Consider the following 13,659-nt stretch of genomic DNA (forward strand, 5'->3'; position numbering starts at 1 on the left):
TTGGTCCATATGTCCACATACTCTCTCTCAATGACTCTCAATTCATTTTAGTGTCTCTTGACCTGCAATAGTCACAAGATTTTTCTCTTTTTTTTTTGCATGTATAGATGGTACGCTATGTATAGCAAGAACATTATATAATATGTTAGAATTTTAAAAAGCAGAAAACAGTAGGAAAACTAAGGGTTTTAAAGTACTAATAATAATAAAACAAAAAGTAAAATCTAAGAAACCCAAGCAGGAAAGAATAAAAATACAATAATTAATTTCAAGAATCAAAAATTTAAAAGAAAACAGATCTGGTGTTCAGTAGCTGCTGGAAATATTTTTAGATAATGAAAAAGTACTTCAGTGTGTGAAAATGCATTTAAAAGGCAGAAAAATCTGCTTTTTTATCATTATCAATCCAATTTTAACTCAGAATAGCGTTCATAAAACATAAGAAAAACTCTAAAAAAAAAAACTTAAAATATAAAAGCATATTTGGAAATATATAAAGTATTCTGCTTACGATATGTATTCATATAAACATTTGATGTAACATTTGATGCCCTTGGATAAATCTCTGAAACTTTCTTAAATATTTTTGTTCTTTGTTTAAAAATATAAATAAATAAAAAATATAAATAAATAAATCTAAACAATATTTTGCAGCATTGGATTTTTTTTTTTCACACTTCACCTCCCGTCCGGCAGGCGGCGCCCGTCCGCCATGACGTATTTAAGCAGCGACGGAACGTTGCCTCGGTCATTTTCCCACAGCCAGGCGAGAGGAGCAGGTAACTCTGTCTTTACTGCTGATTTTTTGTTTATCTCATAGATTAAAATGTATAATTTCATATCAGTCTGTTTAAATGTGCTACGTTTAATCGTTATCCGATAATGTGAAGACGAGATGATGACTTTATTTGGTGGATGGAGTTGGATTGTTTCACGCTTGTCTCTGTCGCAAACTTTCACCTCCACGTTGTGACGCATCACGAGCTCATTTCACGATACTTTCTGGGTTTAAAGTGATGAATTTGCGTTTAATTCATCGCGTTTTACCGATAAACTTACAGAATTTTTCTATAAAATTATTTATTTGTAGCTTTGCCGTGTTTCTGTGGCTTCAGCCTGTATAATATATATAAAAGTTGTAGATTTTCTTGCTGTTCAGCAATGGACCAAACTTAACATGTCTAGATTATTACAGATTATTACAATAATAGTTTAATTTACTGAACATGTGCAGAAGAATGAATTGTGTTCATTATGAATTGCCTATTTTAGTAAAATAACATGATTTATAATTGCTTACATTTTTTTGTAGCTACATTTAACATCATTTTAATCAAACGTTGTAGCAAAACCCTATAAAATGTTTCCTTTGAGAAAAATCTCTTTAGGAGCAGAAAACTAAGCCAGACTTGTTACTCGTACATTTAGAAAATGTGCGAATTAACTCAAACATCATATTATGTTACCTTTATTTTATTACATTAATTAGGAAAATGCATCTTGATGTGTAGCTCTGAATAATTTGGTTTATTTCTCCTCTATTTTATTTTTTTTTACAGGATTGATGCGTTGCTAGCGTTGAACCAGCAGCAGCTCAGACCAGGTGAGTCTCCTCCATGTGATCCTGGCTGCAGTCATTTCCTGCGCTGTGATGACGATTTTCCTGCCATTCGTAGTTTCCACCAGAGGTCTTAAGGACCAAAGATGGCTTAAATCTTCCTTGGATGTCTGAGCGATTTACTGTTCTCACCAGACTGTACATTTGTTCTGGTTCCTTTGTGACAACAACTGTTTCCACAGGGTTCTGTTGGTTGGGTCAGAAAATGGCCCTCACAGCCACCGTAGAGGCTTGGTGGGCCTCTACTGATATATTAAGGAGAAGAAGAAGAAAGGAAAGAATCTCCTCAGGTAGAGTATTAATGATATAATATCTGTTTTGGTTAAATCTGAAATATCTAGAGAAATTCTGCCTATAAAAACTATTTGAATTTATTTTAAGTATAATCAAATAAAAGTTTAATCAAACCCGAGTTTTCAAGTAAATTATTGAACATAATAAACATTTTCCTTTCTACCTGTGTTTCCACCTTAACTCAGTGAAATTGTTTTAAAGTAATTGCTTTAAAAAAGTGGGAGGAATCTAATATGGATGGAAAAAATACTTGGTGTGAAGGATTTCTGTAAAAGCTTTGGAATTACATTTTATTTTAAAGATAATGTTTAAGGTAAATCACCTGTGTGATGATTGCTTTATTCATTATAGATATATATTATCGGTTTTAGTCAGTGTAAATCACTTTTTGGAGGGACAATTTCCTAAACTTTCTTGTGAAGGTTTGTTTTCAAACCTCCAGGGGGCGCCATTGAACCATCATATTACAGATATAGGAAACCTTTAATCAAGGCCTCTGGAAAACTGCTGAATATTGAATGCAATTATAATTGTAACATGGATGTCAATTGGAACAGCATTTGTTAAAACAGGGTTCTAAACTTCTGTCAAAGGCAGGTTTTCTGCAATCATGTTAGAAAGCAATAAATGCTGATGACTTAGTATGAATTTAGGGTGATAATTTAAAACATTTTTTGAAAGCAAAACTTTCCTAGACCTTAAGAACTGGCAGGTAGGTCTCTGCTTTAAAGTCTTTTAAAATTAGAACGTCAAAAATGAGTTTGCCTAAATTATTGTTAGTTACTAGAAATTGAGAATATTTCTAAGTCTTAAAATGAGTGTTTAATGTGGCAGTGCTGCTGGTTCTGAGTATTGGAACAATTTTTCAGTTGAGAGAAATTCAATCTAAACCTTCCTTGGATTACAGATAACAGTTTAGTTGTTCAAACGATTTCACCATGAAGGGGAAAATTAATGGTTTTCATCTGTTTACAGGCTGAATGTCGTCCTGATGATTTTCTTGCCAAATGATGAAGCTGCTGGACTTTCTCCGCTATAACTGCTCATCTAACTGGTACCTTTGATTCAGTTCATATTAAACTTGTTTTGGTTTTTTTTCGCTATGATGACGACTTTCCTGCCATTCGTAGTTTCCACCAGAGGTCTTAAGGACCAAAGATGGCCAAATCTTCCTTGGATGTCTGAGCGAATTTTAAAACCTTTCTAATTGTACAATCATTTATTTATACGTCATAACTAAAGATTTATTTATTTGTCTTTTAAGGAATAATGATGTGGCATCAAAGCAGCTGCTGCAGTGAAAACCTTCAGGTTAGTATTGTGATAAAACATTATCAGGTGTCTGATTGGTCGCTGTGATGACGACTTTCCTGCCATTCGTAGTTTCCACCAGAGGTCTTAAGGACCAAAGATGGCCAAATCTTCCTTGGATGTCTGAGCGAATTTTAAAACCTTTTTAATTGTACAATCATTTATTTATACGTCATAACTAAAGATTTATTCATTTGTCTTTTAAGGAATAATGATGTGGCATCAAAGCAGGAGCTAACTCTAGCAAAAATTAGCTCAACTGCAATGGCGCGGAGGAAGATGTCAGATGTGGAGACGCTGGAAGAAATATTTCGGAGCGATGTTGAGCTGGAAGACTCTTCTGATAGCTGGTGGGATTCGGACGAGGAGGAAGAGGAAGAGCCGGACACAGCTGACAGACTTGATCTCGGTGATGTGTAAGTTTTCCCCCGCAATTTCACACAAAATATTTGATGTTTTGGTTCTATTTATTTATTTATTTCTGTGATTATATGCTTGTAATAACGGCAGGAAGTAAAACCATGTGGTTATTTGTTTATTTATGTTTTACTAAAATATGTTTTATTTTACTAGTAAGGATTTCATGTTTACTTTGGTTCATTACTTTGTAATAAACCTCTAATTCTTCAAATACTTTATTTTTATTTATAGTCAAGTGGAAGCCGAACCATCAAGCTCAGATGGAGCTGAACCTCCCCCCACCTCTCGTGATTCTTCATCTTCTTTGAGGTAAGATGTCCATTATGCCAAAAAAATTGTTACAAAATAAGAAATGTGTTGTCACAGTGCAACATTGGTGTCTTTGCTTTATTTTATAAGACTATGTGATGCAGCTTCATTTTCAGTATGTCATTTTTTGTCAAATTTAGTCTTCAATATATTTCATTCTGTTTCCACAGTGGAGATCGTGCAGGAGAGGCTGATGAAGACTATGTTCCACCAGTTCCTTTGAGGTCTTCAGGGCGTAGAAGAGCTCCAGCCCCAAAAAGAACAACAACCACACACAAAAAGGCAAGGAAACGACAGAAAGTCAGCTCCTCAGCGCACCAACAACAAGGCGAGGATTGTTGGCACACTAAAGAGGAACTTGATACGGAGCCCGGATGTCCATTATTTACTCCAAAGAAAGACCCAGGACCTCAGATTGACTCTACAAAAAGTTGGTCACCCCTGAGCTTGTTCAAGCTTTTCTTTAGTGTCTACACCATTCGGGAAATAATCAAAAACACAAATGAAAATGCACAGCGTTTACTTGCAGCTGGAAAAAAATTCAAATGGTCACCTTTGACAGTGGGCGATTTTTACAAATTTTTAGCCATAATTATATTCAGCGGACTGGTACAAGTACCTTCAAAGCCAGATTTCTGGCGAACAAAATGGCCATATAATTTTCCATTTCCACGTAGCTGCATGACCCGTGACAGATTTGAGTCCATCCTTTGGTCCCTTCACCTGTCCAACATCAAAAAAGATGAAGAAAATGAGCAAAAAAAGGGAACTCCTCATTATGATCGGCTATTTAAACTGAAACCACTTTATGACGACATCAGAGTTGCCTGCAAGGCTCATTTTCAACCAATGCGAGAAATATGCATTGATGAACGGATGGTGGCCAGTAAAGCACGAATTGACTTCAAGCAATTTATGAGGGACAAGCCTACCAGGTTTGGGTATAAACTGTTTGTTTTGGCTGATTCCAGGACTGGTTATACTTGGAATTTTTTCATTTACCAGGGGAAGTCTGCCGTTGTTCGGGAAGAAGGTCTCGGCACCACATCAGTAATGGACCTCATGGATTTTGGACTTTTAGGAAAGGGCTACCATTTATATGTGGACAATTTCTACAGTAGTCCTTACCTATTTCAAAAACTGGCTTCAAACAGCACTGCTGCATGTGGCACCATCCGGCAAAATCTTGTGGGATTCCCCAAAACAACACAGAACAGCCTTCCAAGATCTGCACAGAGGGGAGAGATGCGGTGGATCAGAAAAGACGGACTCCTATTTAACAAGTGGAAGGACACCAAGGAGGTGGCGGTCTGCAGCACCTTCCACAAATCTTTCAGTGGAGCAACTGTAAAGAGGAGAGTCAAAGAGGCAGGGCACTGGGTAGTGAAAGATATTCCCGTTCCTGACTCTGTGAAAGACTACAATAAATTTATGGGAGGAGTTGATCTGTCTGATGCCCTGATCCAATACTACTCAGTCAGAAACAAGACAATGAAGTGGTATAAGACTTTTTTTTACCATTTTATTGACATTTCTGTTGTAAATAGTTTCATTATTTTCAAAATGCTTGCAGAAAAAAGAGAGGAAAAGGCCATTTCCCAACGGCAATTCAGAGAGAAACTCATGGAGGAGCTCATACTGGAGTCCAAAGGAGAAACAGCTTGTCCTCAACCAAGCACATCATTTTCGGCTCAACCCGGTGCATTCAAATGCCCTGGGTCAGTTCCCAGATACTTTGGGGGAACAGCAGAGGAAAAGCGAAGGATTTGTGTGTGGTGCAAGCAGAATGGCAGTAAGAGAAAAACACCACTGTACTGTCCCAAATGTAACGTTGCCCTCTGTCTTCAGCCAGACAGAAATTGCTTTGAGGACTACCACAAAAAGTTGTAGTTTGTGGTAGTGTAGTTGTGTAGTTTTTTTTTTATTTTTGAACTTTTTTTTTTTTTTTTTTTTGGTGGTGGTGGTGGATTTTCAAAATTGTTTATTTGTTCTTGGAAATTACTTCAAAAAGTATTTTTGACTGTTTTACCTTGTTTCAATAAAAGTTTTCTATTTGGAGTCAAAGAAAGAGTTTTCAGTTCATCATTATTATACATATTATACTGTGCACAATGGTACATTTTGCATATAAATGGGGTAAATGTCATGACCAATGGTTATATTATATGTAGAAAGTGTCATTAGATGGTAATAAGCTATTTAATTTTAACAAACCCCCAGTATTGATGTAAAAAACCCATTTGGCACAGTTTGGTGACATTTTTGGATAAATGTGCCAAAATGGCCTCTCCGCCTAAGAAATTTCTCACTAATACCATTCTAAAATAAATATGATTCATCTGATTGAGTCCAAATTTGGTATACTTTTACACAACATTTAGATTTAAAAGTCTGTACTACTTTTTTGTGCTATAAATAATATTTTGGTAGTGTTTTGCAATGTTTATTTCAAAGAAAATTTTGGCGAGGTTAAAAAAATGCAAAATATTTTGTCCCTAATATTTCAGGCAGGGTCAAAGCTACAATGGTGTTGACACCAGAAAACCATTCTATGACATCTTATCTTTACAGAGGTAAGATGTCAAAAGTTTCTTCTTAAATCTAATAGCTGTGAGGCTATAAGTGATTTACTTTTGTGTGTTTTTGTCAGGCAGAAATTTATTTATACCCCCTGAGGGTGTAAGAGGTTTAATAAAGTCTGTAAATGAAACTGAGGAAAGTGTTTTGTTTCTGTCTGAAGAATCTTGTGTGCTGTCATTCATCTGGATTTAACTTTAACATGGACCAATCAAAACAAAGGCCTGGAAAATGTTTTGATTATTATTTTTGAATGGAGCTAATTGAGAATAAATTTTTAAATATGTGAACTTTTTAGATTTCAACCAACTGGGCTATTAAGGTTTTGGCTGATGGCTTGTTATACTTTCTAAAGATTTATTTTAAATGTTGTTTTTTCTGGGTGAGGAGTGACATTTATTGATCAGTGTGCAAAAGAAAAATATAATTCTGGTAGAAAGACTTTTTCTTTTCATGACTGGTATGATGGTAAATCAGGTCAGACTAAGATTTGTTTTGTATTCCAAGAATAAAGTAAACATGAAAATAGTCATACCAGCAGAATGAAGACTATGTATTAACAGACACAAGTTATAAAGTTACCAGAAGTTGATTTAATGATGGAGGAAAAGCTAGTTGCATCATTTTATGATAAAACTTCGTCTAACATTGATGCTTTTAATCTTTTTTAAAATGACTTTTTCAGATGCCCTAATCTTCCGTATACAAAGCTTTACTAGTGTAAAATCTATGTTTTAAATTTTATATTTAACGTGCTTATTTAGGAATGGTATTTTAAAAAATGCGATGTTGTGCGTATTGTCCCTCACGGCTTTGCGTACACTGGGCTCGTAGCCGCTAACGCTGCCGGCCGGCTTGTCTTCACCACAAGGGGACAGGGTGAGGCCATGGCGGGGGTTCAGCCTCAGGTCAGTGGTTACTGTTAAAATATCAGTATTTTATTCTGGTCTGACTGCGAACTGTTTGATGTTTTACGTTTAAAAAAACCGGAAATGAGCGCGGATAACTGTTGCCAAGCTAACAGGCTAACTAGCTGTTGACTGCTGGTGTTTTGACGTGGCATTACAGCGATGTTATTACACACGTTTCAACCGCTTTTATGTCATCTACCCGCCGCTAAATGACGTTTGGTTGGGTTGTACCGGCTGTTTCCAGCTGTTTACCTGAGCGGCCGAGTCGCGTTGACCTACATTTAAATGTCCAGAGAGTTCAAACCTCCCAGCTGCTGCTATTTGCGTCTCATTTCAGGACGACCTGCTGAAGATGACCCACCGGGAGAACTGGAGGTGAGTGGTGGCAGCTCCCTTCATCATGCTGTGGGGAAAGGCATCATCAGCTGTGACTCCAGCTTCCTCCTCCTCTCTGCAGGGTGCAGCATGAGCGGCTGCACATTAAGCACCGGGGTCATGAGGCCATGCATGCGGAGATGGTGCTGATCCTCATCGCCACGCTGGTGGTGGCTCAGATCGTCCTGGTGCAGTGGAAGCAGAGGCATCACCGCTCCTACAACGTGAGCACGATCTGATTCCACTCATCCAGACAAATTCAGCTTGTCTCCATGGAAACACAAACATAGCTGGTGGCTTTTCTTACAAACTTTTCCACGTTTTGTCTCCTCACAGCCACAAACTTCAGTTTACTTTGTTACATGATATACAAGCATGAAGTAGTTAATAAATGTGAGGTGCAAGAAAATTGAAACATGCTTCTTTTTTTTTTTTTTTTTGCAACTAAAAATCTGAAAAGTGTGGCATGCCTGTATATTCAGCCCCCGAGTCAATGCTTACTATATTTATATGCTAAGAGTGTAATTTAGTTTAATCTTTGCTAAATAGCTCATGTCTGCTTCCACTGCTGAGGAAAAGCATGATGTCAGCATCATGCTGCCACTACCATGTTTCACCATGGTGCCCTCAGGGTGAGGAAACTGCCCTGTTCATCAGGAAGAAATCTTTACAGTACTTTTTACAAAACTGTAAAGTTGACCCAGATGGGGCCTGTGACCTCAAGGGTCTGTTCTTATGTAATCTGTAAACTCCTTTCAATAAAACCAAAGGTCAGAAATGAACAACTGGTGGCTTCTCAACAAAATCCACTTTTAAAAAATCCAAACTTTCCTTTAAACATCCTAAAAACCAGATTGATGTAAAAACTGTTGGTGGTTTTTAGCTAAAGTTTTGCCAGATTTGGGACTTGGAGTGAAGTTGTGATCTGCTCTGTCGTTTCCTCCAGCTGGTGACTCTGGTCCAGATGTGGGTGGTTCCACTTTACTTCACCATCAAGCTGTACTGGTGGAGGTTCCTGTCCATGTGGGGGATGTTCTCCGTCATCACCAGCTACATCATCTTCAGAGCCACCCGAAAGCCGCTGTCCTGCAGGACCCCCAGGTAGGAGGGCGACTCAGAGAACCAGAGCTAAAAACTACAAATGATCAAATAAACTAATCATACAGATTTAATAATAAGAGGAGAACCTGGCTGACAATTAGTCAGAAATAAATAAATGATGATAATCAGGAAGTTCAAGTAGTTTCTGCAGCATTTTGGCTGCTGCGGCTTCCATACTTGAAAGCGAGGCTCTTCTTGGCTGGTAGAACATGAGAGCTAAACACAAAAAGACAGAGATGTCTGGCACAGATGGAAGAAATAAAGTTGCTGACAGTTGCTTGGACGTGTAACCGTGGCAACAAAGTGTTGTTTTTACAACCTGGAGCAGCTGATTAGCATCTTAAAACCTCAGATAATACCTGAACTCTGACCCCAAATCCCAGAGGTGGTGAAAAGGAGACTTGATGGACGCAGAGAGAGGAGGAAGTTTAAACCATGTCTTCCAAGTTTCTAACCAAACAACCAGACAGAGGTTTAAAAAGGGCAGCAAAAGCAAATGAGGTGGATCAGCAGAGCTGCTAACAGTTGATCCTGGATATTTTACTGTTGAATATAGAGCTGGTAGCTATAATAGCAACATTCTTTAGTCAGAGGCCTCTTCAGATTTGCTGTTTGAAGATATTTGAATAATACAAGTTATGACATTTAGATAAAGTTTCTTTGAATTGAATAAAAAAGAGCAAAGCTCCTGATCATGATGGAAGTTTGTTTAAGGTTTTACTGGTTTCTGTGTGAGACATTTTGGTTTTGAGTTCCAACAGTTTCAAAAGGAAGATTTTCTCTTTTAAAATGTGAAACATCAAATTCTTTGTTTTACTTGTGAAACCTGAATAAACATGGATCTCTTTGTTGATGTCTTGAATTGTTTTTATTCGCTGTGTTTGTGTTTCCTCTCCAGGATGGTCTACAAGTGGTTCCTGTTGATCTACAAGCTGAGTTACGCTGTGGGCGTCCTGGGCTACCTGGCCATCATGTTCACCATGTTCGGCTTCAACGTCTTCTTCAGGTCAGCTCAGTCACAACCCAACACAAACAGACGTCCAGCATCAGAGGTGTTGGTGTTATTTAAATGTATGAAAATAAACATGATTCCTTCTTTCATTTCCTAAAGGACAGATTAATAATGCTTTATTAATGTAGTAGTTTTCACATTTTGTTAAATTGACATGATTGGTCTTTGATTTGCAACATGACACATTGATTTTACCATTTACTCACTAACATTTTCATTCTGGTGCATGTAGATAAAAACATCTTGCAACCATTTTACCAGTATAAGGTTCATGTTTTTACAGTAATGTGCACAATGTTCTAAAAACTACATAAAATCCTAAAATTTGAGTGAAATGGAAACAAACCCTTACAAAAGAACCTTACTGTGTTTGTTTTCCTTGTTTATTATTTGTACAAATATAATAAAAAGAGCCACAGCTGCACGGTTATGTTATTTTGAATGAAAAATATACATGTAAATAAAGAAATGTGAGTTTTAACTCTATTTTCAAACATTTTGTTTTGCTCTTGTTTGTTTGCCTGTGCAGGATCAAGGCGGAGGACTCCATGGACGTGGGCGTCATCATGCTGTTTTATGGTCTCTACTACGGCGTCATGGGCCGAGACTTTGCAGAAATCTGCTCTGACTACATGGCTTCTACGATCGGGGTAAAGGAAGCCTTCAGCAGAGACCATTTCACTGCAACCCAACATGGTTTTAATGCACAAAACCGTCCAGTCTGAGTTAATATTTACTCTAAATGCAGAAAATTCTGCAGAAAATAACAAAAATTACTTCAAGCTTGCAGGATCAACACATTTTATTTATCTATAAATGTTTAGAGAAAAATGTATGTAACTCCATATCCTGTTCTGGTTATTACTTTGATTGTCTTATTTGTATAACACTAAAAAATCACCCATCTGTTTGCCTTCAGTACTACAACAAGGGCGGCATGCCCAGCAGGAGCCTGAGCGGAGGCATCTGTGCCGTGTGCGGTCAGAGGATCCTGGTGGAGGTGGAGGAGGAGGGATTTATAGAAGACACCTTCCAGCTCTCCTGTGGTCACATGTATCCTGCTGCTCTCGTTTCTCCCTGCATCAGGCTTTTCTCTTAGGACCGTGACTCCGGGTCAGGAAACGCTCCTTCTCTCCATGTGGAGCCTGTCAGCCATTCCTGTTGCATCCTTAACTCACAGACTCTCCGCCAGATTCCATGAGTTTTGCATCCGGGGCTGGTGCATTGTGGGTAAGAAGCAGACGTGTCCTTACTGCAACGAGAAGGTGGACCTGAAGAGGATGATGAACAACCCGTATCCTTGGTTTTTTTTTTTGCTTATGTTTTGTGGCACGAATTATAACATAATTCTGGAGCAAAAAGTGTTTTCCCTCCAAAAACCTAAAGCTTCAATAATTTAACATTAGCAAAAATAAATCTGTACAACCCAAAATAACTTCTAATGTAAAAACACAATATAATTTAGTTAAGAAACAAAAAAATTAATGGAAAACGTCACTTATCTGGTATAAGACTGATGGCGGACATTAAGAGGTACATTTTACTGAGTAACGTTCATGAAACCTCTGGTTGTGTGGAGTGAGTCCTGAGAGCATTGATATGAAATCAAAATAAACTTCATGCCATAAATACAGTATGACATGACCACAGGAGTTTGAACATGAAAAATGGGCAATGAAAGTTGTATTCCAGAAGTTTCCTTCAACAATATATATATTTTTAAAAGTCACATAAAGTAAGAATAATAAATACGTTTGTCATTTGCATTAATAGCTGCACAAAAGCTTAAAGCACATTGACTTTAAAAGCTTGATACCCTGAAGATAAAAAACTTTCAGTCTGTTCTTGCTTTCATAAAAACTGAGGAATCTTCTAATTCTGATGTAGTGGACCAGCGGTATTCTGTGCCGTTCTCCTTAATTCCTTCTGCTTCCAGCTGGGAGAAAACCCACGTTTTGTACGGCCAGCTGCTCGACTGGCTGCGGTATTTAGTCGCCTGGCAACCCATCATCATCGGCATCGTTCATGGAATAAACTTCTCTCTGGGCCTGGAGTAGAGCCCTGAGGAACACCGCTACAGGATTATCTGCAGTCGGCGCCACAAAGGACTGCTTCAGGCCGCTGTTTTGAACTCTTGCTGAATTTCCTGCAGGATTAATTCTTCTGGGCTGCAACTTTAACTCCAGAGGTTGCTGCAAAATCAAGCTGCTGCCAGCACAAAGGAAACTTCAGGCACAGATCCAGTATTTTTAAACTGCTTCTTGCAGTCAGGTTTTGTTTAAATGAAACACCAATTCATCTTGTATTATCTAGATTTAATTGGGTTTTATTTGCACACTCTTTGCTGCTGGATTGTTTGACTCCAGTTATGAGTTTCTGCTTTATTTATCTAAAGCTCTTTGCACAGTGTTTACATAAGGACTTCTGTTAAAATGGTTCTGGTTACTCCTAAAAGCTGTTTGTTTTCAGGTCTGCTTGTTTTAGACGTTTCATTTGGCGCTCCTGTTTTATTTAAATATTGTCCATTTAAGTTAATTTCACAGGTAAATTATTGGTTTGTTTGTCCTAAACCATCAACTCAGAGAATGAGTAGTTCTCTGAAAAATACAGAAGTTTGATTTTAAAGTGTCAAAAATGTCCGTTTTGTCAAATGAAATATTTAATTGCCAAAACCTCTGCTGAATCTGACTTTGTATTTAATAAATAATTCTGAAATATTTTCAAAGTGTACATGATATGAAACGCATGCAGTTAAACCTACAGTTTAGTCCAACATATATATATTGTTTGATGGCGAGTATTTTTTGTTGTGGTTATGTTGTAGGCAACCATTGCCGGTTGAGTTCAAACAAAATCAGAAACAGAACATTTACAGCAACTTGGATTCGCACCTCTAGTTTGACGGTGTGGAGAAAATTAACTTTGCTGAACATCCACGAAACTAGCAAACAGACATAAAAAACAGTAACCTGAAGGGATGTTTGTTCGTTCGAGTTTTAGAATTCCTAGTTGTAATTGAATGCACCATATAACTACGTATTTGTTGTCGATTGGCGCTCGACACACGGCGCCATTTTAGCATCTGCTAACTAGAGGTGAGCGATAACGGGATCCGAGACCAAGTAAACTCATGGCCAGTTTCGCCTTCATCTATACTTTTTCATATTTAAGCTTCAAAGATCCAAAAGACTTGGAATAAAATTTTTGCCAAACATTGTACTTAACAAAATACTTCATTATCACAATCAACATTTTTGTTTAGAGACATTGGAACAGTGACAAAAGTTTCCCTTAACATTGGGACAATAAATCTTCTTTGAGGTAAAAAATTAAAAGAAAAATCCTAGACATCTATTCTAGCACTTTCTTTGTTTTTTTTGTTTTGTTTTTTTTTAAAATATAATTTTCCTTTAAAAAACAATTTAAAAATGGGAATTTTCTTCCATTCAGTGCAGTTCTGTTTTTTCTTAAATAGATTGTAAGATATATATATATATATATATATATCACTCAACACAATTTAAAACTTCCGTCTCTGGGTTGAGGGTCTGGGTTACATGTAATCTCGGCCAGATTACGTTTTCTGAGTGTGCCACTGATTGTACCCATAAAACTCAGCCAAACATTTTGCAGGATACATACCGACTGTAGTCCCTCACAGCTGGGGGAACCAGAATCTCTTTCCTGGTCCATCTTCCATCTCTGTCTTTGACGTTCCTGCCAGCCGTGTC

At 37.5% G+C, this 13,659-nt stretch overlaps 2 protein-coding genes and 3 non-coding genes across 6 annotated transcripts; all 5 read left to right on the plus strand.

Annotated features, from left to right (window-relative positions):
• The first annotated feature begins 755 nt into the window (after positions 1-755).
• Positions 756-5,745, plus strand: LOC116732946 (piggyBac transposable element-derived protein 4-like). The gene is made up of 9 exons (XM_032583560.1): positions 756-779; positions 1,560-1,603; positions 1,801-1,908; positions 2,888-2,966; positions 3,177-3,223; positions 3,431-3,639; positions 3,875-3,952; positions 4,123-5,451; positions 5,526-5,745. Coding segments are annotated over exons 5-9 (1,659 nt in total). The 5' UTR covers positions 756-779; positions 1,560-1,603; positions 1,801-1,908; positions 2,888-2,966; positions 3,177-3,181; the 3' UTR covers positions 5,527-5,745.
• On the plus strand, positions 1,644-1,736 carry LOC116733523 (small nucleolar RNA SNORD14). Its single transcript, XR_004342047.1, has one exon. It is a non-coding gene; the product is annotated as a small nucleolar RNA SNORD14 (small nucleolar RNA).
• On the plus strand, positions 3,010-3,101 carry LOC116733522 (small nucleolar RNA SNORD14). The gene has a single exon (XR_004342046.1). It is a non-coding gene; the product is annotated as a small nucleolar RNA SNORD14 (small nucleolar RNA).
• LOC116733521 (small nucleolar RNA SNORD14) lies at positions 3,263-3,354 on the plus strand. Its single transcript, XR_004342045.1, has one exon. It is a non-coding gene; the product is annotated as a small nucleolar RNA SNORD14 (small nucleolar RNA).
• A 1,562-nt stretch (positions 5,746-7,307) lies between the features above and the next one.
• Positions 7,308-12,647, plus strand: rnf175 (ring finger protein 175). Of its 2 annotated transcripts, none has more exons than XM_032583561.1 (9): positions 7,308-7,437; positions 7,778-7,815; positions 7,898-8,039; positions 8,762-8,916; positions 9,815-9,922; positions 10,458-10,578; positions 10,848-10,981; positions 11,121-11,231; positions 11,865-12,647. In XM_032583561.1, exons 1-9 carry the CDS (start codon positions 7,417-7,419, stop codon positions 11,983-11,985), a joined length of 951 nt encoding a protein of 316 aa, XP_032439452.1. In that variant the 5' UTR covers positions 7,308-7,416; the 3' UTR covers positions 11,986-12,647. The 2 variants fall into 2 exon arrangements, with proteins under 2 accessions (XP_032439452.1, XP_032439453.1); XM_032583562.1 differs by having other exon boundaries at positions 7,309-7,437; positions 11,121-11,222.
• The last annotated feature ends 1,012 nt before the right edge of the window (positions 12,648-13,659 follow it).

This window comes from Xiphophorus hellerii, chromosome 14 (genome assembly GCF_003331165.1).
Source record: "Xiphophorus hellerii strain 12219 chromosome 14, Xiphophorus_hellerii-4.1, whole genome shotgun sequence".
NCBI classification, from domain to species: Eukaryota; Metazoa; Chordata; class Actinopteri; order Cyprinodontiformes; family Poeciliidae; genus Xiphophorus; species Xiphophorus hellerii.

What these genes read in the sequence shown, in the direction of transcription:
- LOC116732946 (XM_032583560.1), top strand. Translation starts at nt 3,182, where the DNA reads ATGATGTGGCATCAAAGCAGCTGCTGCAGTGAAAACCTTCAG. An exon ending in AGACTTGATCTCGGTGATGT is followed by an intron (nt 3,640 to 3,874) that starts GTAAGTTTTCCC and finishes TTTTATTTATAG; the next exon opens with TCAAGTGGAAGCCGAACCAT. An exon ending in GATTCTTCATCTTCTTTGAG is followed by an intron (nt 3,953 to 4,122) that starts GTAAGATGTCCA and finishes CTGTTTCCACAG; the next exon opens with TGGAGATCGTGCAGGAGAGG.
- rnf175 (XM_032583561.1), top strand. Translation starts at nt 7,417, where the DNA reads ATGGCGGGGGTTCAGCCTCAG. An exon ending in ACATGGCTTCTACGATCGGG is followed by an intron (nt 10,579 to 10,847) that starts GTAAAGGAAGCC and finishes GTTTGCCTTCAG; the next exon opens with TACTACAACAAGGGCGGCAT. An exon ending in ATGAACAACCCGTATCCTTG is followed by an intron (nt 11,232 to 11,864) that starts GTTTTTTTTTTT and finishes TTCTGCTTCCAG; the next exon opens with CTGGGAGAAAACCCACGTTT.